At 42.3% G+C, this 27,024-nt stretch overlaps 1 protein-coding gene across 1 annotated transcript in view; it reads right to left on the bottom strand.

The window, feature by feature from the left end:
• The window catches only part of si:dkey-22o22.2 (neural-cadherin), a 183,489-nt gene that overhangs the window by 55,413 nt on the left and 101,052 nt on the right, over positions 1 to 27,024 (bottom strand). Inside the window, exons 8-13 of the mRNA XM_038710374.1 lie at positions 21,931 to 22,103; positions 21,672 to 21,840; positions 21,422 to 21,592; positions 16,578 to 16,750; positions 13,637 to 13,804; positions 1,065 to 1,314 (exon numbers count right to left, since the gene is read on the bottom strand). Of these exons, the coding sequence (XP_038566302.1) occupies positions 1,065 to 1,314; positions 13,637 to 13,804; positions 16,578 to 16,750; positions 21,422 to 21,592; positions 21,672 to 21,840; positions 21,931 to 22,103 (1,104 nt within the window). The remainder of the gene's footprint in view (positions 1 to 1,064; positions 1,315 to 13,636; positions 13,805 to 16,577; positions 16,751 to 21,421; positions 21,593 to 21,671; positions 21,841 to 21,930; positions 22,104 to 27,024) is intronic.

Raw genomic sequence — 27,024 nt, 5'->3', positions numbered from 1 at the left:
AGAGAGAAAAGGGTCTACAATAAGCCTCAGTTTAGTAGTTACTAGTGTATAGCAACAGCTTCTCAAGATTAAAGCAGAGCTACCAAATAGTGCTGGGCAACGATTAAAATGTTTAATCGCATGATTTTCGATTAATGCAATTAATCACATTGTTATGCGCAAAATGTCATGAATTCTAAAGTAGTGGATTGCACACTTTTAATTTAAATGTACTGATATACACAAAAGTGTAATAACATGTGGTTTGTAAACGCTTTAAACAAATAAGGTGCTTTTTACCAGCAGTATTCCCTTTACACAGTAGCAATAAAATATTTCTTGTAAATGTCAACTTAAACATTAATGTAATCAAACCAATGCTATTTGCCACTACCAGGGCATTACCTTTTACAGTTTGTTAAAACAAGTTACCATCAGAGTCCAGGTTTCTGTTTTCTTTTCTGAGCAGGTATCAGCAAAAACATTTTTCTTTTATCAGGAAGCAGCAGAAACAGTCTGTGTTCAGTAACAAGTGTCCCTGTTAGAGTGAGCTGAAGTGGTCGAGCACAAGGTGTAGCGACAAGCAGGCACAAGCCTGCCCGCCACCGAAGTTGAATTCTCTTGAACTTTTTGTACGTGACGCGCAGCACAAATCACTGGAAAAGAGACTTATCCTCGCTGTTTGTGAGTTTCCAGAATCTATTACTGTTAACTAAACAGGACATCAGCAGGAGGAATTCACACGGCAGAGCAACCCTGCAAAACTAGATGAGGCCTATCAGGTAAAGTTCTGATTTGACCAGGCATGAAGAAAGTGCAATTTACCTTTCATACAACCAAAAAGCACTGCATTAGTCTTCCCACACAAACTGTCACAAGCTGACAACAGTTGACAGCGAAGCACTGATTAAGAATCTACGCTCCACGAAAGCAGCGACTTTATCACCCGTGTTCTCTGGATTGGACGATCTCAGCTGTATGATGGGATTGAAGCAACTCTTTTTTATTTGTCATTACTTATAAGATGTAGTCCTCACAAAGATTAGAAGCAGAAGAGCAAACACACACTCCTTCCCCCGCCTCACCTGTCACATTGACGTAGACGGTGGTGAACGATGCGAGCGGCACGGCTGCGACGTTCTGGACTCGCACTCTGAGAGTGAAGAAGCGCGTTGTCTCGTAGTCGAGGTTCTCGGCCACCAGGATGGACGCCGAGCTGTCCGCCCGGTTCGGCTTGACGTAGAACCTCACCGGCATGTTGGTCTCCGGGACCTGACCCTCCTCCAGGTTGTAGGTCACCCGGGGGTCACCGAGAGGGGACGTCGCCTTGATGGTCTGATGGGAGAGAGAGAGAGACAGGTAGAGGTCAGGGGGAGGAAGAGTTATATGATTGTGTGTCTGAGCTTCACGGTGCTTTTCAGCAACACTGAGAAGAAGGTCGACTGATTCAGAGAGCAGAGAGAAAGCAAACCGACAGGAAATCACACGGGGGATAAATACTGGTGATATGCACACCTGGAGACAGCACGGTTGGCCGGCCAATGAGATTTCACTGACACGGTCACTTACATTGACACGCCTCACTCTACCTTCCTGCTCCTGTGTGCTCAGACACAATTTGAACGCTCTGATTATGAAAAAAATGACTTTCTTTGAAAATATAACAACAAAAAATATCAAAAAATAAAATGTATGGAAAACTAATATAGATCAGATAATTAGCAGAATATGAAGGAGACAGACTGTAGATGACCCCAAACTTTGAGAGAATGATATTTACCAGTTTACATTTGAGTAATAAAGGATGTCACATGAGGCAGTGGGGCAGTGGATAAGACATGTGCTTTTGGTGTGGGTTCGATTTCCACTGTGAGACATCCACCGCTGTGTCCCTGAGCCACAGCTAGCTAACACCTAGTTGCTCCAGAGGCGTGCGACCTCTGACATATAAAGCAATTGTAAATTGTAAAAAGTGTAAATTAAGTAAAAGCCTCAGCCAAATAAGGAAATGTAAAATGTAAACATGTCTTTCCCACTGGGTTGTATCTGCAGCAGTCAGTGCTGACAACGGGGCAAGTGCCTCAGACCCCATGGAGCTGCCTTGACCCTCGAAAGCTCCAGATTTATTGTTTGTCAGTTGTTTGTTAGTAAATCAGTGAATTGTACAATTTTTTATTACATTTTGGAACAACTAAAACACAATACCCACTGAAGCTCCCGTTCCACCACATCCCAAAGATGCTCTATTGGGTTGAGATCTGGTGACTGTGGGGGCCATTTTAGTACAGTGAACTCATTGTCACGTTCAAGAAACCAATTTGAAATGATTCGAGCTTTGTGACATGGTGCATTATCCTGCTGGAAGTAGCCATCAGAGGATGGGTACATGGTGGCCATAAAGGGATGGACATGGTCAGAAACAATGCTCAGGTAGGCCGTGGCATTTAAACCATGCCCAATTGGCACTAAGGGGCCTAAAGTGTACCAAGAAAACATCCCCCACACCATTACACCACCACCACCAGTCTGCACAGTGGTAACAAGGCATGATGGATCCATGTTCTCATTCTGTTTACGCCAAATTCTGACTCTACCATCTGAATGTCTCAACAGAAATCGAGACTCATCAGACCAGGCAACATTTTTCCAGTCTTCAACTGTCCAATTTTGGTGAGCTCTTGCAAATTGTAGCCTCTTTTTCCTATTTGTAGTGGAGATGAGTGGTACCCGGTGGGGTCTTCTGCTGTTGTAGCCCATCCGCCTCAAGGTTGTGCGTGTTGTGGCTTCACAAATGCTTTGCTGCATACCTCGGTTGTAATGAGTGGTTATTTCAGTCAAACTTGCTCTTCTATCAGCTTGAATCAGTCGGCCCATTCTCCTCTGACCTCCAGCATCAACAAGGCATTTTCACCCACAGGACTGCCGCATACTGGATGTTTTTCCCTTTTCACACCATTCTTTGTAAACCCTAGAAATGGTTGTGCGTGAAAATCCCAGTAACTGAGCAGATTGTGAAATACTCAGACCGGCCCGTGCTTCACTCATTTTCACTTCACCACCTGTACCTCTCTAATCCAATCACACGCACATACATATATAAGCCTGTCTAACCCCTTTCCCTCCTGGTTCTCAGTTCTCACATCCTTCCCCCCCAAACCCTGTTTTCTCACCTCTTTTTATGGGCAGCACGGTGGCCCAGTGGAGAGTGCTGTGGCCTCCCAGCAAGAGGTTACTGGGTTCAGACCTCGCTCAGCCCAGGCCCTTCTGTGTGGAGTTTGCATGTTCTCCCTGTGATTGTGTGGTTTCCTCCCACCGTCTAAGCCGTGCACGCTAAAATTTATAATTGCGCCAAAGTAATTGTTCTCTTTTTACCACAGGATTCACGGGAGGGTTGATAATCAAGAGCCCTAGTGACCTTGAAGAGCCCCCACCCTGAGTCTCGATCCCCAGGTTCCAAGCCGCTCCGGCCACCAAACCCTTAACAACCTCCTTCATCCCTCCATTCTCGACCCCTTCAACTCTCTCCCCTTGATCCCTCCATCATAAATACTCCTCATTATCCGAATAAACTACCTTTTCATACCTTACATTGGCGTGGTCTTTGTTAGTGATAATACACTTGTGTCATGAGATGTGACGATGCACGAGAACAAGACGAGAAGATTTCTAACAATATTTTGAAGAAATAGGAAATGCTGCACTATTTGAGTGGGGGGTATGAGGGTCCTCTCCCAGAAAATTGGAGCATTAAACACTTAATTTTCTGCATTCTAGAGACATTTTCTGCTCCAATTTACGGTGGACTTTTTTATATAAGGGGAAACAAAAAAATTCAGCTCGCAGCTTAAGTTACTTCTTTTGAACAATGCACATTTGTTTCTTCTATATTTAAATGGCTTTGCATGTTTTATTATTGTGCAAATAAACCTTTCTAAAAAGCATTTTCATTTGTTAGTGAACATTTCTTGGTGCAAGCTATTTTTCATTTTTAACAAATTCTTTCAAAAAGTGATCAGCTATTTCAAAATGTGATGGGGACATGTAAATAACACCTATGGTATATAAATAAATGTGATTTAATTTAAATTACAAATCTGGGGCAGGAAATATTGTTCTGTTACTTGGTTTGCAGGTGAACTGCAATGTTGATCTGAATCTGATATTTGCACTATACAAAGCAATAAGAGTGCATATTACAGTTGCATCTCTTTAAATTGGATTTGAATAAATGGTTGTGGAGAATGTAAACAGGAATCATCCCTCACATACAGTAACTGCAGCCACTGAGTGACTCAGCTCCTCTGTGTATTCCTCTTAAGGTTCAAGTTTATATCTTTAATTCTGCAATCCAGATTTATCTCCATTTCTGAAACAATAACTCCCACATCTCATTATAATCCATCAAAAGAACCGAAGGCCGAAGAAGAAGGCTGGCTCGTGATAACATCATGTTACCACACAGCTGCTTGCCGTCGACAGCGAGGTCGTTCATCATCAAAACGGCTCCAACTGCTTCAACGTCTCCCAGATCCATAAACCATAACACTCACCAAAAAATGACACGGTAAGATACACAACCGCATTACAAAGAATGCGTCGTTTCAACGGTCAGAGCTGCGAGTCAGTCCTTCTATGGATATGAGGGAGTCGGGGAGAAAACGTCAGGAATGTGTGTGTGTGTGTTGTCTTGACCTGTGCATCCACCAGCAGCAGAGCTTTTAAAGACTCATATTATTCTCTTGGCTGCAGTTTGAGCTGACCTTAGAAAGTGTGTGTGTTTGTGTGTCTCTGAGCTTTTAAAGCTCTTGTCCTTCCTGAACACACACTCCCAACCTCACCAGGGAAGGGTTGTGTTTTCTACGGCTGAGTGATGCCACCTCAGTTTACTGCACTGAGAGAAAGGGTATGACCTGTACTATTAGACACACACACACACACACACACACACACACACACACACACACACACACACACACACACACACACACACACACACACACACACACACACACACACACACACGTTTGTTCCACTATACCTGTGGGGACATCTCATCAGTAATGTAATGTTTTTTGCTGTAACACAGTAATATAAATTTGCTAAAAGAAAATCAGTAATGTTATACCCGTTATAATCTGAGTAACGCGCTATACAATGCATCTTAACCACAAATTAAGTGGTGTTTTCTTTGTTTAATAATTCACCATCACCGACAAACAAACAAACCACGAGTAAAAGAGTAACGTTATTTCCTGTTGTGCTTTATTATGTGTCTTGTCAGAATAAACAGAGATCAATGTTACATCTTCAATTACTAACTAACATAACTCAGGAAGCTACTGGTTACTGGGTCATCTTAATTCAATGCATCTGTGCATCAGTCGGACCAATACAACTAAAGATGGTTCTGGGGGAAAAAATGACAATGTCCACTAAAAGTATAGTAAGTGCTAAATCATTTGACCCTTTTATATAAGGGGACCCTTTCACCAGTGCAACCTTCAAACAATTTACGTCATGCTATGCCAAACAAGATCTGTGTGCACTCAGTGCAAAGTTAAGTCCAGGACGTGGTCAGCCCAGCTTATCACGAAGACTGGAAGTTGGGGGAAACTAGCTTAATTATAAGAGAAACATTGACCTTCCAAAAACCCCAAACATTGTTACCACCAGAGGTAACATGTTTCTCCACAGCAACACAGAGAAACACTGAGTGAGAAACGCTGTCTCCTACTTCAAACACCAAAACACTTTCAGCCCACTCTCTTGGTGACCAGAGCAGCTCGAATGCCCCTCGTTCTCATGTCTTTACTAGCCGCTAAGCATGTTAAGAAGACAACACACCCTGACATAAATATGCATAGACACAGAGGAATATCCAGAACACACCAAAATCAAAGTCCGTCCATCCATTCAATTTCTGCTGCTCACCTGGGGCCGGGTCGTGGAGGCAGCAGGCTAAGCAACGTAGTCCATGCATCCCTCTTGGCGCCAACGTTTTCCAACTCCTCCATTTGGACGTGCCAGAGCACCCCATACTCCCACAGTACCCACTACACTGGGGGATGCAGCCGTACGCCTTCCCCTTGTCCACAAAACACATGTAGACTAAATAGGCAAACTCCCATGCAACTCCCAAAATCTCTGCAAGGGTAAAGAGTGGTCCACTGTTCCACGAACACAATGGAATCCACATTGCTCCCCCTGAATCTGCGGTTTGGCACTCGTTCTGAACCTCATTTCCATCACCAGCATAAACTTTCCCAGGAAGACTGAGCAGTGTGATACCCAAGTAATTAAGGGCACAAACTCTGGACCTCCTTTTCAAAAATGGGAACCAGCACATTCTGCAGACACTGTGCCCGACATGCACGTGACACTGAAAAGGCCAAGACAGCCAACCAACGTCAACAGCCTTTATCATCTCATCCACACCTGGCCCATTGCTGCTGATGAGCTTCTTAACTACCTCAGAGACCTCTGACAGGAACATGGGCAAGGCTTCCCCCTCTTTAAATTCTGCCTCCTCCGCAGAAGATTGGGCAACTAACAAGGGGAACACACTGACTTAAATACACAAGTGAAGGCAGGATAACAAGACACAGGTGAAACTAACGAGGGCATGGCAAACAAGGCACGAAGTAAAATAACTCAACCATAACCAAAACCATGACACAGTCAAACCAAAGAAGGAACTCTTTCAGGCTTGGTTGGCCCAGTGTTCTCCTGGCAGTGGCTGAGGCTTTGGTGGGTGTGGGTGGAGTTCAGGGAGTTTATGGAGAAGGCATTTCGGTTCACCTCAAGGAAATTCTGGCAAACCATCAAGGGAGTAGAACTACTGACCCTGACTGGGGATATTGTCAATCAGTGGAAAGAGCACTTTGAAAAACTCCCAACCCTAGTTCGTCTTTGAACTTCTGTCAAGCGTTCCAGCTCTGTCTCCAGTGTTTATTGTCCTTTTGCTTGATTTTTGGCGGCTTGAATGCCTGCCTGATTTTGGACCTTTGGCTGCCTCTCCTTATAGTAAGCCATTTTAATTCTGTTTTATTATTAAAACCATTGAACTGAACCTGTTTTGCATTGGTGTTCTTATTTACTTGAACAAGACAGTATGAATTCGCCATTATGGATCCAGCAGACACTATTTCTGATAAACTCTAATTAATTAATTTGTGACCTGGTGGAGCTCAAAAGTATATGAAGAAAAGCCAGTGACAAATTATTTTTGACAAGGAATGAGATAATTCTTATTATTACAATTTTGTATTACTACCTTTTCAGATATGACAATTAAAGTTTCTTAAAAGGTGCAGTTTATATATGTTGGGGGTATAATTCATTACCATTCTAAGAGTAATGTTTATTGTCAGTAGTAGCCATCCAGTTTCCAGGTGAGGAGTCATGTCGGGACACGCTGGTCGTCTCCAGGAAGCGGAGTATGGGTCTGCCTCACAGCAAGCCAAGGCAGCAGAGCGTATGAAATCAGCACTAATGAGAAATCATCTCATTAGACATCAGTGCAGTGTGCTGAAACTAAACTGATCAGTGTCTGCCATCTTCTACCCACACAGATTAACGCCTGTGGAGATATCGCAGCAGATTCTCAGCTGGTGCGGCCGGTTCTGAGTGTGAATCAGCAGCTGGAATACAGATCATCCTGTCAGCTTCAAATTGTTAACAGTTAGCAGTCGGCTGGGGGGGGGGGGGGGTCATTAAGGTCAAAACAAGAGCAGTGGATTTGTGTTGAAACTCGTGATTCTGATACTGGGTTTCTTTAAATCTGAATATTCACTTGCCAAGAAATTGAACATATCCAGAATTTTAGTTTTCTAGCCTAAACAGAAAATGGCTTTTGGTAAACATGATCATGTTTAATTTATTATGAGTGTTGTTGACACATCTGATTAGCGCATGCTTGCATGCATCTAGTTGCAGCAAGCGGTTACAGAATCAGCCAGAATTTTGGGCCGACTGGCTTTGGATTTAGGCAAAGGTTTACAATGTTATATTCAGGTAAGTCTGGAGTTGGTTAGGTTTAAGTGTAAAATTGAAAATCAATATTTTTAGGTTAATATTTGAGATAGTTTGGATGAGTAAGAATCTGGCAGGTATTCCATTAAAGTGCAGTAGAAGCTTTACCTGTGGCGTCGTTGTGAAATTATTGTGACGGCGAGATAACTGTTTGTTCAGCTTGAATGCGCTCACTTTTGCTCCAACTTACATTTGAGCTAATGGAACGGAAGCCAGATGGCTGTGCAGTGAGTAAGTCTCACTCTCCGAAGCCCTAAGAGACGCACTGGTGACAGACGCTAGTGCCCGTGTGTTTTAGCCTCCTCGTTAGCCACCTCCCGTACCTGAGGTCGCCGCTTCAAGTCAGGACCGTGGAGTAGGACAACCTCTGGGAGAACTGTTACACAAAAAGACAAGTCTTGTCACAAAGTAAATATTAGCACTTACTTTTGGGTGTGGTCTACATAAATAATAAAACAAATACTGTTTTTATTTAATTATAATGAATTTGAACCTACCATTTTCAATGAGTTATTCAAGTCATGTTAGACTGCTTTGAAGTTAAGACGACACAATATTTTTAGGATATAACTGGTATCACTATGGTTTTTGGAAAATAACCATAATGACGCATAAAAGTTAATACTAGCAGTTTTTTAATAATTTACAGAGAGCTATGGACGGTGGAAGGCAAAACACTGGTGACATAGCGGGAGCAAAACATAAAATAATGCTAAAGTAACCAAATAACATTTAGAAGTCACACAACTGGTTGATATTTACAACATTCACTAACAGACAAACCTCTGATGGTCCTTGATGAAAACAAAGCTGGTTACTGGTGCAGGATTCATGATGCAACTGCCAAGCCTTGCATTTATCCATATTGTAATAGCTTCTTACGCATTTTATTTCGCCAATTATACAAATCTACATACAAAACGATCACAACTAAAAATGGGTTCAAACGTCTGTCTCACCAAACAATCAGTGTCTCTCAGCCGCATCGACAGGAAGGGGAAGCAAACAGGAGGAAGTCAGCTGATGATGAGGCTAACACATGAGGCTATAGCATCAGACACACACACACACACACACACACACACACACACACACACACACAGCTCCCACCTCTGCAGCGCCTTCCTCCCTCTACCTCGTTAACAATATCATTAACGAACCTTATTAACGCTGCTAAATTTAAAACAACAGTTCCTCCTCCAGTGCAATTAACACAGCGGAGGCGAGGGAGGAGGTAGGAGGGGGGAGGAAGAGGAGGAATATCGGCCTTTTTATTGATTTGTATGTTCTGTCAGTTTAATGGAAGTGTTGCATGTAATCCACTACATCAAACATGTTTTCAACACGAAGTCATTTCAATATGACCTGTCCAAAACGTCCAACGTTTTTCACTATGTCATTATTTTAAGGGTCCCTCCAGTAATTTTACATATCAAAGTCCCTTACAGTTATATTTAATAATTTAGCTGACACTTTCATCCAAAGCGACTTACGATTGTTGTATATGTCAGAGGTCGCACGCCTCTGGAGGAAGTAGGGGTTAGGTGTCTTACTCAGGGACACATTAACCCTGACACATTAATGTCGCAAAGGCATGTGTCTTATCCACTGCACCATCAGCCACCCATGACTTGTCATGAGGCATACTACTTATTACTAAATCGCTATTACACTGAAGAGATGACGAGAAACAAAGAAAGACAGATGCAGGAATAGTAATAGAGAAATAGTAGCATGCACAAAACTAAACATGACATAAAGGATAATTTTTACCATTTTTAAACATATTTACATATATTTTGGGGTCGAGATGACTACTATTTTGCAGCCGACAGCTGAAGTGGCTGCAACGTATTCCTTCGGGGCAATTTTGCCCGTCAAGTAAACTGAAGTGTCGCTCAAGGACAATTTGTCGCCTCTCACGAGATTTCGGAGCAAGAATTGTCCTTGAGCGAGCATTCAGTTTAATATTTAAAACAAAGGGGGTCACCGGGAGTCCTTCGTAGGTGTCCCTTCCTTCTGTGATGTTGTCAGACACCTGGTGTAACAGTCTGAGCTTGTCGGTGGCAGCAAGAAGCACTTTCTGTGGACACCATTTAGATGGACGCAAATGTCCCGAATGATTTTGTTGCAGCCGCTGCAGCTACCTGCTGAAACATCTGCTGCACAGATTCAAAACTTTTTGTACCTACTAGTCATTTTGACACCAAAGAGGTGAAAATCCCAAGTTCAAAAATACCACAATTATCCTTTAAGAATGAAAATTTGGAAAGCAGAAACTGAAACTTCAAAAATATCTGATAAAACAGGCATAATCAATAAGGGGACATATTTGAGATAACATGCCTTCAGAAGATACAGTTATCAGGGATGCACCGAATGTTCGGCCACCAAAAATTAATCGGCCGAAAAAAAGCACTTTCGGTGTTTGGCCTACTATGTCAATAAATTTTACCGAACAATTACATTGACATGTCGGCAGTGTGGAAGCATTTTAAAGTGTCTGAGAAAGACACAAAAATGCCTGTTTGCAGTTCTGCTGAATTGTCTCCCAGCACATCCACTCCATCTGTGACTGACGTCTTAGAAAAGAACAGCTTTGAGTGTTTCTGTCACTCATCTGTGAGAAGGCGATTAAGCTAGCCGCATGTAAATTTGGAGTGCACACGTATTCAAGCCTTTACGGTAAATCCACTGTAACGGCCCAGTGCGAGCTGACAGGCAGGTTAGAGACTTTATCCTGTCAGTTTGTCTCTTTACAAAGACAAGTGTTTGAGTGTGAGAGTCCTACCTGAAGAGAGGCTGTGAAGTCTTCATGTTACGCCGTACGAGAACCACATACAACATTATTTATCAAACTGGGTCGGACTGGATGAATTTAGCGTGAGGACACACATGTGACAACGTCTGGAGGATATGGTGCATTTGCTGGGGACTATTTTCAGCGGCAGATGAATCCACATGTGGCACTCTAGTGAGCTTTTGGGGCAGCAGGACGGTGAATGTGGGGCTCAGTCAACCTGGTATTAACTGTTCGCGATGACTTTAACACCATGTCTCTGTATCTTTCCTGTCTTCTCTCCAACTTGTACCTCTTCTTCGCCTACATTTGACTCCCCCTTCTCCCTTCTTATCGCCCTCCCTCCCTCCCTCCCACCTCCCTTCTCGCTCCATCACACAGTCTCTGTCAGGTTAAACACAGCAATCAAGCATCTGTTTTTCTGAGGTGATGAGAGTCCATTGTGATGCTCCGACAGCAGGTTTAATTATATCTCTCTCCTGTCAATCATTTTCTGACAGATGGACCTGTGGGTGGGACAACCTCCAATCATCACCACCACCATCATCATCATCATCATCATCATCATCACCATCATTACCATCAGTCTTTTCAGTGATGATGTGCGGTTGAAAAGGAGGGGGAAAGATTAAATACAACACAGGTACACACTCAATACACAGGATTACACACACACACACACACACACACACCCTAAAACTGTTTGAAAACTGACTAACCTCCATGAAATCGAGCAGCTGGAGGGTAAAAACTCCTCCACCTTCTAAACCAGGGGCTTAGGAAAAGAGAGCAAATTAGGATGGAGGGATCAAAAGAGAAAAAAATCACCGGAGGTATAGAAGCAAACCGAGTGTGTGTGTGTGTGTGTGTGAGATGATTGGAGTGAGTCAGGTGAGACAGACTTGGGGCGGGTTTGTTGTTTGCTCGGCAGAAAATGTTTGGAAGCGCCCGGATAAACGTGCTGACACAGAGAGAGAGAGAGAGGGAAAGATGGATGGAGGAAAGGGAGGAGAGTTTCTAGGCTCCTCAGGGTGATCTGCACAGACATGAAGGAGGATGTAAATGAAAGAGAACTCTTTAACTCCTGCAGGACGAGATTCAACTCTTTTTTCCGTGCCTTATTCCTCTCGCCCATGTAACGCTTGTCCTTTCAGGATCTTAGAGCTGGTTACAATGATCAGAGGAGCAGCACAAGCTTCAGTTTCTTGATCAGCGACTTAAGTCATCTACAAAACGTTATTTAACTTAAAACATGTCACCTTTGACTTTCTTTCATACGAAACTCTCCTAAGTGAAAGTCTTGAGCTTGCTTCACTCACCCATCCACCTCTCCACCTCCTTACACGGTGCTTAGTCGCTCTTTATTTTACGTCACCTGACTTCTTCTGCCACTAGAGTTTGTGGCCTAACTAAAAACGTAAATATGGGTCGTAATAAGCTGCTGCGTAATTGACCTATACAACACATTCTCACGTCTGGTTAGACTTTCAAAATAAAACGCTAGTGTTTTGAAACATCTCCATTTTGAAACGGCACGTTACTAAAGTTGTGAAACGTTGCAATTTGGTTAGGTTTAGGCACAAAAAGTACTTGGTTAGGGTTAGGTAAAGAACACGTAAGTTAACTTACGTCACTTGCGTAACTCAAGCAATTCACATAACTAACGTAATTAATGTTGACTTTTTGTTTCACACAGGACACAAATCCCGGTTCTAAGTCAGGGTTCTGGCCCCCCATCCACCCCAACCACCTCCTTACTCAGTCTTTTCTGTTAAATATCATAGACCTGCCTTTACCATCAAAAACGGACTTCACAGGGCTTCCCCCGCTGCATTGAACTATGACGCTATAGGGATCCCCAGTACGTTAGAAACTGACGCCGATGGGTCTTGACCATGCGTCCATATGTGAGTAAGAATGGGTTGACCTATATGACCGTTTCTCTGGTGAGGATGGGTTAAAGTGTCCAGTTTTTCCCATAAAATGATTTCTTTGTGGTGGCCCACCACACTATCACCCAGACCGCCACATATTGATTGTCGATTTTTTTACTGTTTAAAATGGGTAAAATTATAGTCCACTGTAGTGCATAGATTTGCTCAGCCCCTCCCCTCGCTCGCTCGCTCGCTTTCTCTCTCTCTATCACATACACATTATTTCATACTTTCATGCTTCCTTATTTTCCCGGAATTATTGCAGCAATATGCCAGCTCGCTGTGCTGTAAGAAAGGTAAGGAGCTGAAAAGTGTTGATGTATGTGTGAAAAGCCACAGCCGGCATGCCGGTGTTGTGTCGTGTTATACGCCGTTGGTTCCAGAAAGCCCTGTTGCTACGTGAAAGCACACATGGTTGCATGATTTTGCCGCAAACATTGGTTCAGTAGCCTATATGAATAAGCAAATGCGGTATTCTGGCTGATATGTTTTCCGCATTTATTGTGGTATCTCTGTATGAAAGTGGCTGACAAAGGACCGGTCTGTGAACAGCCCCTCTTCTTCATGCACAGTCTGAATCAAAACATGATCAAGCCCTGGAGGAAGGATTGTTGCCAGTTTTTTTTTCGCATAGAGTAGATTCCTGAATCAATCTGTACTTGAATGGTTAGTATCATGAACACCGCTCCACAAATTTATCCAAAACTAATAAGTTCTATCTGTTCTGAACACAACGCTGTCAATGTCAGAGACCCACCATCAAATAAGTTAATAGCAAGCATGTAAGGAGCCTAGAAAATGATGATGTTAGAATACAGCTTGGTTGTCCAGGTTACAGCTGCTAATCAGTCTCGACTGCACCCCCCTGTGCCACAGTGACACTAATACTCACCACTATCTTGGCGTCCCGTACGGTGTTTTCTGGCACGGTGACCCAATACTCGGGCTGCTCCCAGTGCGGCGGCTGGTTGTGGACGTTTGTTATTATGACAGTTAGCTCCACAGAGCTGCTGCGGTTCCCTCCATCTGACGCCACAATCTGCTGGTTGATCTTGGACGTCTGCAGAGAACGACAAAGATCATCCAACAAACTGAGGAAATGTGTCTTGGTGAGTACCTAATCAGAGCTGCTTGGTTCAGGTTTAAAGGCCACGACTTGTGATTCAGGAGGAAATATTCGTTCAGTTGCCTTTCATGACTTTTAGAAAACTGCAGGAACACATTTAAAGAAAGTTTTAAACCACCAAATACAGATTTTAATGATCATGCATCATTAAAGGCCACTTAAAAGTTGTAAAATAAGTAACTATTAAAGCAGTGAAAAAGAAAATGTCACACTGTTGATTTTGTGTTTTGTTCATCAAAAGTAAATAAAAAAGAGGGACAGGGTGAATCTGCCTTTGCTAAATTATTGATTGAAGTGTTGTTTAAAAGATCAGTGGCAGAGAAGAACAGAGAGGAGATGACAGTCACAGAAGAAGAACAGTTGGCATCATTCATTACAAACGTTTGTTTAACAGCTGACTTCAGTTTCACTTCAATCTGGATTTTCAGTTTGACTTTGTAAGATTGCACAAAGAAGAGACACACAATCGTGAGACTCATCAAACATTTACGACGACAGTCTGTTTGATGCAACTTTTATTCTTCTCACAGTGGAAACAACAGAACAGCTGCTGAAACACAACCCTAGCCCTGTGGCGCCCAGCTGTCATTATCTGAACATCGATTTGCACCTCACATATGAGCAATACAACATCATGTTATTGATCTTAGTGCATGTGGATACCAACTGTATGTATACATACAGTATTTCCTGCACTTGTACTGTGCTTTACTGTGTATGTACATCAGTTGGGTGAAAAATGCATTTAATTGCACTTGTATATTGTTTCAGAGCACTTTATTCAACGTATTGTATATGTGGAGTGCTCTGGCAAATTTCCTTAGGATCTGTCCTATGACATCCAACAACAACAAACAATAATAATTAAGCAAACCTGACATATTTCAGATTTTATTAACTATACTTTATTTCTGTGTTTCAAGCCAAACACCTGCTGAATCAGCTGAATCATGTTCAGAGACTGAATGGTGAAAAAGCCGAGGAAAGGAGGATGTGGAAAGTACTTTGCCAGATTTTCCTGCCAAAAATACGAAGACTGTGAATAAGACGTAGCGAAGGCAGAGCCAAAATTCACGGTGAAAAAAGCCAAATCTAAAGGAAGCAACTCAGTCCAAGCTTAAGCTTCCTGAAAAACTTCTCCAGCCTCTTAAATACAGTTGTTCATCATATCAAATAAATGAATTGTCCTGAAAAAAATCCCGGTTTCATGATATCAAGGTATGTGGTATTACACAATTATTATTATTTAAGTTTGGATATCGAGATCTGGCTCCAAGTTGGAACTGGTACCAAATTTACGAGAACAGTGGATTTGTGCGTTTGGATTCTGCTTCTCGGTTCCTAACTTTCTGCATATTTCAGCTCCTGACCGAACTGCAGGGAGCATTTTACACTCCATCAAAGTAAAACAGCAAAATGCAACAGCTGCAGTAAGGAGGTTTGGTGCGAGGCAGGAAGCAGCTCCAACATGACGAAGCTTTTACTTCAACACGGCATGAATCTGAAGGAACGCTTCACCGTGTTCAACGTGCCGCGCTCTCCCAGCTACAGTGACGCCCCAGATCCAGCTAACGCTAACAGTAGCAACGTCTCAGGTACAAAACACCTTTTATACTGAAGGGAAACCAATGATGGCTACAAAATTAGAGACGAGTTCCCAGAGACGGCCCTCTAGGACAGAGACTCCTTTCACTTTAGCCATGAAGGGAGAGATGAGCGAGGAGGAAGAGGATGAAGGTCACCGACAAACAGAAAGAGAACACCTCATTATAATTTCACAAAATATTATGTCCTGACAAATACTGGAAGTGTGTGTAAAAAGTCTCCAATGAAGGTGAGATTCTCTGTGCAGTTGCATTTGTTTTTTCAATACCATAGAGACACATATGTATTTGGTTAGATAACTGTTCATTTTCATACCATGGTATCCCGGTAAACTGCTGCAACCCCAGTGTATGTACAGGTATAAATGGCTGCTCTGTTGATTATGAGGAATTGACACCACAACCTGATGTTTACCGTTGATTTTTTGGGTCACTGAAACTGTAACAATAAGACGATTGGTAACAATTTTTCCCATCATAAGACCTGACAATCAGCATAATTTGTCTAGCTATATATGTCTCTTTTCTATCTACCCTCTCACCTCTCTGTGTCTCACTTTTGGTTATTAATTTTAAACATACAGACGAGGCGAAGCAGGAGAAAGACTTTAGGGGAAAAAGTTGTGCAACAGGAAACTCTAGCACAAAGCCCAGAGCTACAAGTGTACATACAACCAACAGACAAACAGAACACAAACACTGTTGATGTGAGCAAAAACACACAGAAAGTGGCATGTTTCCTCAGCGGATGCATAGCAAACATGTTAGCTGTTATTAAACAGCACACAGCTCTCCGGCTCCATGTAAATTTATACACAGAGATTTTTATCAAGGGAGCAGCAGAAGAACTGATACAGACATGAATATATTACATGTGGATTTGTGTTTGTGTGTACTTCTGTCTTTGTGAGGACCACATTAGAGTTTTAGACCTTGCGAATGTGGACGTTTTGTAAAATGCAGTCCCGTCCTCGCTTCTTTAAAGGACTGTTTGAGTGTCAGACATTAAAGTGAAGGGTAGGATTAGTGGCCTGCAAATGTCTTCTGTCAAACAGCATCCTACCAAGTATAGTAAGTACAATAATGTTGGGTCTATCTCTGACCTGTGAGATGGGGTGGTTGACGTAAATCCAGCCAGTAGTGGGGTTGATGTGCAGGTACGCTGGCTTCTGATTGGACAGGGAGTAGGTGATGGCCGAGTTGCTCCCCTGGTCGTCATCATGTGCTGCTGCTCGCAGGAAACTAGTTCCTACCGGGGTGTCCTCCCGCAGGAAGTCTGGGAGGGAAAAGAGATGGACTGTCAGACAAGGGACGAAATACTATTGGCACTATGGGTAAATGTAAATGCTCCCTATTTGTATAGCGCCTTTCTAGTCTGTTTGACCACTCAAAGTGCTTCTACACTACATTGCATTCATGCACACATATTCATACACTGGTGGAACAGCCACCAGGGGCAATTCAGGGTTCAGTATCTGTGCCCAAGGACACTTTGACAGGAGGAGCCAGGGATTGAACCATTGATGTTCCACTTAATGGGCAACCCACTCTACCTCGTGAGCCACAGCCGCCCGCACGGGTACTGCAGCTACTGGTTCTAATGGTACTGCCATTATTGGTACTACTCCAATTGCTACTGGTACCATAGGTATTACTGGTACTGCTACTCGTTATAAAAGTACTGCTGCTACTGGTTTGACTACTGCTAGTACTACTTCTACCATTACAGCTACCGCTACAGTACCTTTGCTAGTATTTCCACTACTAATGTAGTGGATGTAGCAGTAACATTAATAGTAGCAACAATTAATACTACAACAAGTACTGTTGCAGCTAATAATGCAAAGACTGTATTAGTGCTCACGCTACTGCAGCCAGTACTACTAGCTAGCTATTGCTAATATGTTGCTACTGCAAACACTAATATTTTTAAAGTTTCTTTTGAAAGTTTATAATTCTGAACTTTAAACCAAACATCCATCACACTCTCACATCCATGGTGTCCACATTCACCAGTTACAACTAAAAACCCCTGTCCTGACTGAAGCTTGTGTCTGAAGCATGAGCACTGAATCTCGTTAAATCTGACTGAACACAATGTAAAATCATGTTCTGTGATGGTAAGCAGATATTATAATAATGAGAACGCAGCGTTGTGTTGTGTCAGCAGTGTGTCACCTCATTTTGTCATTTCTGGGTTTCACTGTGCAAAGTCAACAGATGCATTTCAAAATTTATGAATATAACCTCCAATCCTGCTGACTGTGATGAGTGTCAGCGCTGATCAGACAAACAAAAAACAACGAGCAGGGAAAAGGTCCGCCGCACATTTCCCTCTGCAATACTGCATTTCAAGCATTATGTCAGAGATAATGTCCTTTCGACATTTGTGGGTCCCACTGGATACATTTCAACTGAATAATCACGTCACATCCTGCTGAGTCTAATGTGTGTCACAGAGAAACAACCAAAACAACCAAGAGAAGAGAGAAGAGAAAACACAGGATTGGCCTGCCTCCCATGGTTTACTTCGACACACAAGACAGTTTGGAAGTTGTGTTACACTCAACTTGATTTCTTTAGTTGCAGTATTTATGTCAAGTACTAGCAACATGTTTTAAATGTCTGTCTTGCTAATGAGCTTCTGTTAACCCGACCAAACAACCACCAGAAAAAAATATGGTTCATAATTTCAGACAAAAGCAACAATAGGCAATTTAAAAATGATTCTTAAGCTGTAGCGGGTACAGCCGACTCTCGAAGTTCTAATTAACACCAAGTAGCGTCAATTAGCAATATATTTTTGGTGCTAAAATACATAGTTAATCAAAATGAAACAGGTTGTATTTGTTATTATTTTCATTTCAGTTAAGATTTGGGCCTTGGCGACCATTAACTACATATCATTTTCTAACACACGATGCACAGCAGATAACCTAAGGGAGCAACAGACAGTAAAGTGGATGTGGTCGAGTTAATCTCAGAATCAAATGACATTTGTCACTTCTCTTTTACTCACATTAAGGTGAATTGCATTTGATTTTCTCACCATTCAACCCCTCTCAGCCTCTCAAAGAACTTCTGTCTGAGGTATTGACTGATCACGTGAAAACAGTATCTGTTTTATTATACTACTTTCTTTGTTTTTAATATACTGTTCATGCAACCATCTCACTTTTATATCTTTGTCTCGCCAAATTGCAGTATTAGCACTTCCAACTGCATAGTTATCATATCTTATTTTACCTATAACATTTTGCACAGATATGCTCAGACCATCACTCATCAGTGCCCTCAAGACAGCAGACATTTGATCACATTTGCCCACATGATCACTGTTTCCCAGGTAGTTATTCTATTCCTACTAATTGTAAGGCCATCACATCACATGCATTGCAAATACAATAGCACAGGACATCACACACCCATGCAATCACTGCTTTATTGTACTGCCCTCTGGGTGCAGGTACAGGTGCCTGAGGTGCAGGTGGGTATAACATTTACTCCCCTGTATTATTATTACTCCTTCGAACCTTATTACAATTCCCTAGCGACGTTCCCAACACTGCTTGTGAATCACATGCCGTGCAGCCTACAGGAAATTAAGCCAGTCTAAATCAGATTCATCCCTGGTTTCATTAAACCGCAATAATGGAAGGAAGTTGACAACTGACTGATACATGCTGACATGAACATATATGAATATTATAACAGGTTTAAAATAAAAAATCGTAATTCAGAAAACAGTCAATTCAATCCAGTTTTCCTTGTTCCAAGATCCAAAATATTGATTCTAATGCATGTTGATAAGGACAAAATAAACAACAAGCAGGCTAAACAGAGGTCTGTTTCCAGCTCACTTCCTCCGTTTATGCAGGAAACCAACACACACACACACACACACACACACACACACACACACACACACACACACACACACACACACACACACACCAGTGGCAAATGAATGCATGTCCCAGAAACATTTCAATCTGCCTGTTAAATAGTTAATGAGCCACCCTGTGCGTTTCCCTAATCTGACGAGGAGAACTTCTGACACGACGCTTATCAAAACACATATTTGCACACATAGTAAACAAACACGGCCCCGCGGGAGCTGGCGGCGAATATTTCATCAGTCTTAAGAGCTTTCCAGGATTACAAGGATGCAGATTGATAGACGACGTCAAACCGACAGTTTCCAGATTTCACCTGTTTCCTCCAAACTCTGCTTTACTACTCTGATGTATAGTTACAGTACAGTGTGAGTGCACTGACGTTAGCCTGAGTGACCCCAGAAGCAAAGAAACATTTTAACCTCGAGTGTGTCACTGTCTTGTTTTATACGCTTTCAGATGCACAGGATGGAAATCTGATGAGATGCCGAGCTGAGCAGCATTTCTAAATTGCAGAACAGTACAAGCAGCAGTAATAGTCATGCAGTAATACAGTCGCAAAACAGCGGCAGCAGCAGTGACGGTGTTGTAGAAATAGGAGCAGAGATGTTAATAACAATAGTATAAGCTGCAGTTGAGGAAGCAGCCTTGTAGAAATAGTAGTAACAGTAGCAGCACCAGTGGCAGTAACAGAAGGAGTACTTTTTGCAGTAATAATAATGGCAGTAGTAGTAGAAGTGATGGTAGTAATGGTAGCAGTAGAAGAAGCAGCAGAAGTAGTAATACTACAACTGCTACTACTGTTACTATTGCAGCTGCTACTGCTACCACTACTACTAATATTAATAGTAGTGGTAGCAGCTGTTCCAGTAGTAGCAGTAGGACAACCAGCAGTAATAGTTGGAGCAGCAGACACTCCTACTACTTAGCAGTGCTCATGCTACCAGTAATGGCGGTAAACACAGCAGCGTCTACGTCTCATTTAGAAGGATACTCATAGTGGTAGTTGTAACTTTAGCAGTAAAAGTAACTGTAATAGTATCAGTATTAGTACTATTACCTTTTTTCCCCAGGAGACACTCAAACAGGTAGTAATTGTAGTATTGGGAGTAGTAGTAGCTGTAATAGTAGCAGTAATCAGTAGTAATTATGGCAGTATGAGACATCTGCACTGGTAGTAATATTAGTAGTAATAGTATTAGTAGTAGTTGTAATAGCAGTAGTAATTATGGCAGTTATGAGACACCTGCAATTGTGGTGGTAATAGTAACAGTAGCTGTAGCAGCAATAAGGACAGATGCACTCTAGTAGCGGTAGCAGTAGCAGCAGTAGTGGTAGTAACATACGCGTAGTAGCCATTATACATAATGTCCCCCCCACATTTCAAAATCTATGTTTTGTTCCCCTCACTTTTTCCGGCAATTTCTGAGTTGGCTCATAGCGGAGGCGGTTTGAATGACTAATCAATCAATCACACACCGCATCAGACATGATTAAGCGGTCGAAACACATACAAAAATCATGTTGGCCTGTAGAAAACATGCGACACAAGGCAAAGGTGATGCTGAAAAGTTAAGGGATCAAAAAAAAAGAGTTCGGGTGCAGCAAAGTGCCTCAATAGGCTACGTTTCTTCTTGTGCTGCTGTTACTTATAGCCTACCTGAAGACAGCAGTGAGCACTCCTGCTGCAGAGTGGGTAGTAACTTGTTACAAATAGCGCACATTTGCTAAATAAATACATTAAAAAAAAGTAATTGGCACATTTTCACGTTCCTTTTTTAAAACTGTACTTTTATTCTTTACTCAAGTATTTTCTTTGGGCCAGTAATCTACTCTTAATTTCTCTACATTTTCCATTCATACAATCATAACTTATACACTCTGTTTTCAAAAGCCATTAGAAATGAGCATTTAACCCCCCTAGCATTTCAGCGTCCCCCCAGGTTCAAAGTTGCTCTACGCCCCTGGGGAGTAACAGTTGTAATGTTAGAAGTACTACACACTCACAGTGCAGCTGTCAGTAATCTTTGCAGTACTAAGCAGAAACTCACACTGGTAGCGGCTGTTTTCAAACTTGGGGTCATTGTCGTTCTGGTCGGCGATGAGGACGGTGATCTGACAGATCCCGATGAGCGGCTCCTCAGCCTGATCTGTGGCCGTCACCGACAGCGTGAACTCGCGCTGACGCTCCCGGTCAAAACTCACCGCCGTGGCGATCACACCTGACAAACACAGGGACCACGTTAACAGGTATTAGCCTTCAACATTTGTGTTCATGTTGAGTGGCACTGTGGAACTTACCGGTGTCAGGATTGATGTCAAACCCGGACGACACTCCGTCTCTCTGCATGATGCCATATTTGACTTCTCCGTTGACCCCAATGTCAGCGTCGTGGGCCTGGACGCGCAGGACAAACGTCCCTGGCGGCTGGTTCTCCAGGACCACTGCGTTCAGACTGTAGTTCTGACACTGAGAGCACAAACAGCACAATCAGAACCAAACTGGACAAGAAGAAGACATCATTTCCCATCAGAGTGCAGATATAACAGCTTTACTCACCTCCTGGAAGACCGGTTTGTTGTTGTTGATGTCGTTGATTCCTACGATGACCTGGGCAGAGCTGCTCAGCGGGTAAGGTCCACCAGACGCGTTGTCATCCGTGGCGGTGATGTTGAGAACGTACTGCGGTCCCCTGAGCCTGGGAGGCGGACTCCGCCGCAGCTTGATGATGCCTATACACACAGGGGGTCAGATCATGTTCATCAGACTGCAGTGTTTCCCCAAAGATGTTTTTCAGGGGGTTGGTAGACCCCCCCAAAACTACTAGTGTCCTGGAAAGGGCGTGTTATGGATACATGGTGTTGCCAATGATGTGGCGCACTTGTTTTTGCCTGTTTAGGCCAAGTGGGAAGCTTCCGTTCTGAGACTGGAAGCCATTGCGAAAGTCCTTTAAACCTGTATTCCCTCGAACAACCAGCAGGGGGCGACTCTTCCCGTTGCAAAAATAAATAGGGCTCTATTAGAAATAATGGTAAAATGTTTCTACTTCTCCGCTGATTTATTACCTCAGTAAACACTTTCCTGATGAGTTTATGGTCTCAGTTGTTAGTTTCAAGCTTTCTTCAACACAGCATGATGTTCATTTAGTAAATTATGGTCCCACTTAGAGGAACATAGACCAGAAAACAGAGTATGCGTCAGGGCGGGTTTGGGGTGTGGTGATTGCGCAGTGGATAAGACATTCCTTTGGTGTGAGACTCCCCACTGTGACACCCACCAATGTGTCCCTGAGAAAAACACTTAACTCCTAGTTGCTCCAGAGGCGTTTGACCTCTGACATAAAAAAATAGCAATTGTAAGTCGCTTTGGATGAAAGTGTCAGCCTAAAATGAGTAAAATCTATGATTGACAAGTTGTTTACTGTGTAAATTTAACCAGCGCCATTGAAAAAGCTTGTTAGGAGTCGGCTGTTCACTTTCTCTGGTGAGTACATTTAGTTTTAAGACTGTTGTTCGCTAAACAAAGTTATCAGCCCTGTTAAACAGTTAGCGTGAATTAAATATGCACCTAGCTAAACAAGCTAACAAGCAACCACATGCGGCCGTTAGCTCCACCGTCTCGCCGGTGGAAAAACGTCCTGGGCAAAAACTCAACATGGCGGCGTCCTATTGGCCAAACTCGAGGCTTCAAAACGGCAGTCCACAAACCAACGGGTGACGTGATGTTTTCCATGCTTCACAATTTAAGCATATTCTGTTATCAGAAATAAAAATTTCAACAATTCAATAAGAAAAAAATATTACAAATTGAATCAATATCAATGAATCTGATTTATTATGCAAATATGCATATAGAAATATTGTATGTGCAATTATTTATGGGGAAAATTCTGAATAAATGTAGGATATTAAAATAATACTATTTAAAAGGGGGCAATACATAATGAATAACATGAATGAACACCAATGCAGAGATGACAGAAGCAGCACCGGTAAACACCAAAACAACATTGCGCAACTACAGATGAGGAGATGAGCGAGAAGCGAATTGCCTGTGTGTGGGTGTGTGTGAAAACAGCTTTATTTCACGTGTCCGGTGGAATATATAGCTTAATAATATATTTTTTTCATTCTTTCAGGAGAGGGGTCTTTATGGGAGGGCAGGCTGACAATGAACAGGTCCGACCAGACTGAGTAGAGTGAGGCCTTTAATGCCTTCAGTGGAATTTATTACACTTTCAACTTGCGTCTTTCCTACTTTTTTCCTAACCCAGCAGCTAGTTCTGCTCTAAAACTTTATCCAACATGTTTAGCACATCTGTAAATATAACAATATTCAACAGAAGTCTGGTACAGGTTGTTGGTAAAGTTTATGTCTGAAATACTTAGAACTTAGGTTTAATTATTTTTATGTTTACAGGCACTGAAGAGTTTGCTGCTGCCTGAGGACACTGTTCAGCACAGTTTAAAGTAAACAGACTCCTCTGGAGGAAAGTGAAACTCAGAATATGTTCCAGCTAATAGAAAATAATGAAAGAAAAGGAAAGAAAACACCTGAGAGCTGCTGATTATTCTGAGTCCCTAAAGCCATCATAATAACAAACTATAGAATGAAAAACTATTTTATTCTGATTTTCAATTCAAGAGAAGCTGGATAAGTTTTCAAAACGATTCTCAAACATTATGAAAATTGTACTCACTGACTAATTGTGTCAGTTCTACATGTACCACCGGTGTGTGTGGTTTCAAGCCTCAGAGTCCAAACAGCAGCAGTGTCAGTAAATACAAATAACTTGTTTCAGTCCAAACATAAAACTGCAGATGTAAAGCCATGCTGTGACCCAGCTCCGTGGGTCTTCACTGCATCACCAGCAGCTACCGTCGGCACAAATATCAGCCTGCCAAAAAAATGCCACATTATTCTTAACTCAAACCTTAAAACAAATGTCACATCTTTCTGCTCTACATTAACATAACAGAGCAGCAGAGCAAACAAACAAACAAACAAATAAGCAGCTTTGGTAGCAACATGAATAGAGACACGGAGGCTGGGAGGGAGCGAACACATCTACATGAAAATACTTCACAACGCTTTGAAGTGACAAAGCAGAACAGCCGAGCAAGCCAAAGGCCATCTGCTGTGTGTGTGTGTGTGTGTGTGTGTGTGAAAGAGAGACTTAATATATCATTTATGTGCAAATGTTCATGTTTATATCTGTTTGTGCATGGACGCATGCGTGTGTGTGTTTATGTGTGGCAGAGCAGTGGAGCAGTGCATGCTGGGTGATAAGGTGACAGAGAGGCTTAGAGAGAGAGAGAGAGAGGGAAACACACACACACACACACACACACACACACACACAGATAAACATGCAAAACATGACTGCACATCACACGGCTACACATGAAGTTTATCTTCAGAAACGCTCTGTCTTGCACCTACACATACATGCACCAACACACACAAACCTACCAGAAACACTAAAAAGATGAAAACAGTGTGTGTGTGAGCTGAGGTGTAATGTGTATTCATGTTTTTCTATATTTTTATTTATGCACGTGTGTGTTTGTGTGTGTGTTCAGGGCTCAATGGCCTTGTTAAAGCTACCTAGTTTTATCTCTAAGCACTCCACAGCAACAACCCTTTTACTCTGCGTGTTTGTGTGCTAGGTGGTGTCAGTGTAAGTGATCTGAACGTAGCCGTGCATGTGTGTAACATACTGTCTGCATAATAATTCATTTGTTTTTGTCTTGTATGAGGAAACGATGGTGGCGTTCAGTCCACAGTGAGATATCTGAACTACTGCAATCAAATATTTTTGTTCTTCTTCTTCTGTCTGTCCTCCCAATCCTTTTATGAAGTACATTCAAAAAGCCCCAGGATAAGCACAAACACAAATTTTTAATTTAAAGCTGGGGTAGGCAACATTGGAAAAACCAGCAAGAGACAAGATATTGAAAGTATTAAACTGAAAAGATCCAACTCCCTCTCTTCAGGTCTCCACCACCACTATCCAAAAAACACATTTTCAGTGCCCAGGAATATTGTTTTTTAAAGAGGTGGTATTCTGCTTTTTGGCTTTTTCCCTCTCCTTTATTGAGTTATATCTCTTTTTTGTGCATGTAACAGGTTTGCAAAGTGAAAAAGCCCAAAGTCCAGCCCAAAGGGAGTTCCCATCTCCCACAGAAAACTCTGCCCTGAACTGCCTGAAAACAGCTCATTTGTAGTCCCTGTGACATCACAGGGATGAAAGCTAAATGCGCCTCATATAAAGCTTGCCAGCAGCATCATTAGCCCTGGGCATGTTTTTTGAAAAGCCCCGGATCTCAGAAGGATTTTTAAAAAAACAAACAACAAAAGGCTGAAAATTGAACTTTACTCAACTACCTGTTATTATTTATTCTCCTGCAAATTAGCGGGAGCTGTAGCTCTGTGTCTGTCTCCACTGGAAGCTGTGAGCTGCACTTTATCAGAGGCGCTGAAATTAATGTATGTGGATTTGTGGTGAGGTTAATCACCTGATAGCCATAGGAGGCATTGTGTATATAGTATCTCATTTCAAAATCTATGTTTTGTCCCCCCCTCTTTCCTAACGTAAAGTTTTATTTCACATTGCCTTCCTGGCTCCGGCGATTTCGGAGCTGGCTCATATAGGAGGCGGTTTACTAAGTGACCAGTCAATCACTCACACACTCCACATCAGTCCCAGACAAAATGTGGCCTTTAGAAATGTTGAGGGAGGAAAAAAGAAGTTGCTCGAGTTCGGTGCAGCAAAGTGCCTCAATATTACAGACTTTTCTGACTGACTTTTCTCTTTTCTGTTCCTTCTAGCTGAAGGCAGCAGTGATGATGTCTGCAGCAGGGGTGGGTACATCTAATGTAGGCCTACTCTTAATTTCGCTACATTTTCCATTCATACCTTTTATAACTTAACCAGTCTGTAATCTGCATTTTGCTTCATTAACTGAAATGAGCTCATCCAGGCTGTGTGTGCAGTCACACAGTAAAGCTCTGGTTGGGCGCTTGTCACAGAGCTGAGGGGAAGCAAACATTTAGAAAATCAGGCAAATATCGCTTTATGTTCTACTAATGCAACTGATATCCAGTGAGCCACACCATGGCACTGGTGACCGTGTTAGAAAGCAGCCTGCGTCGCTCTTTAAAAGGCTGGCAAAGTGAAAAACTTTCACTTTCCATTAACATTAAAAGCGTCTTTAGTCTCTGCAGAGCAAATGAAGACTACACACTGTAAGATCTATGTCAGATGATCACTGGTATAGATTGAGATACTGTATATTAAAAGTGTCCTGTTGTTGATCAGAGCATCGCTTTGGACATCAGCCTGTTTCTTCTCTTTAATACACATCGGTTACTATTTGTTTTATAACTATGTCCAACGGTGAGTCCATAAACAGAATGTCGCCGGTGAAACTAATCTTTCACTCAGCAGCTACCAGCTATTATTTATTTTTGAGATGCACAGAGAGAGAGAGAGAGAGAGAGAGAGAGATGGAAAATTGTCCTGTTGGGTTTTACAGACGACACACAGCTTCCTCTGTAGGTTTACCTGCTTCAACAATGAGCTGCTCTTGTGTTACTGCCACAATGATTATCTGCGTTGTGAAGATTATTTAGATGCTCTAGGAATAATTA

The sequence above is a fragment of the Micropterus salmoides genome, unplaced genomic scaffold, assembly GCF_014851395.1.
Source record: "Micropterus salmoides isolate LMB-PRFRI ecotype aquatic unplaced genomic scaffold, ASM1485139v1 Ms_hic_scaffold_11, whole genome shotgun sequence".
Taxonomy (NCBI): Eukaryota; Metazoa; Chordata; class Actinopteri; order Centrarchiformes; family Centrarchidae; genus Micropterus; species Micropterus salmoides.
This window is presented reverse-complemented; position numbering and strand designations above follow the sequence as displayed.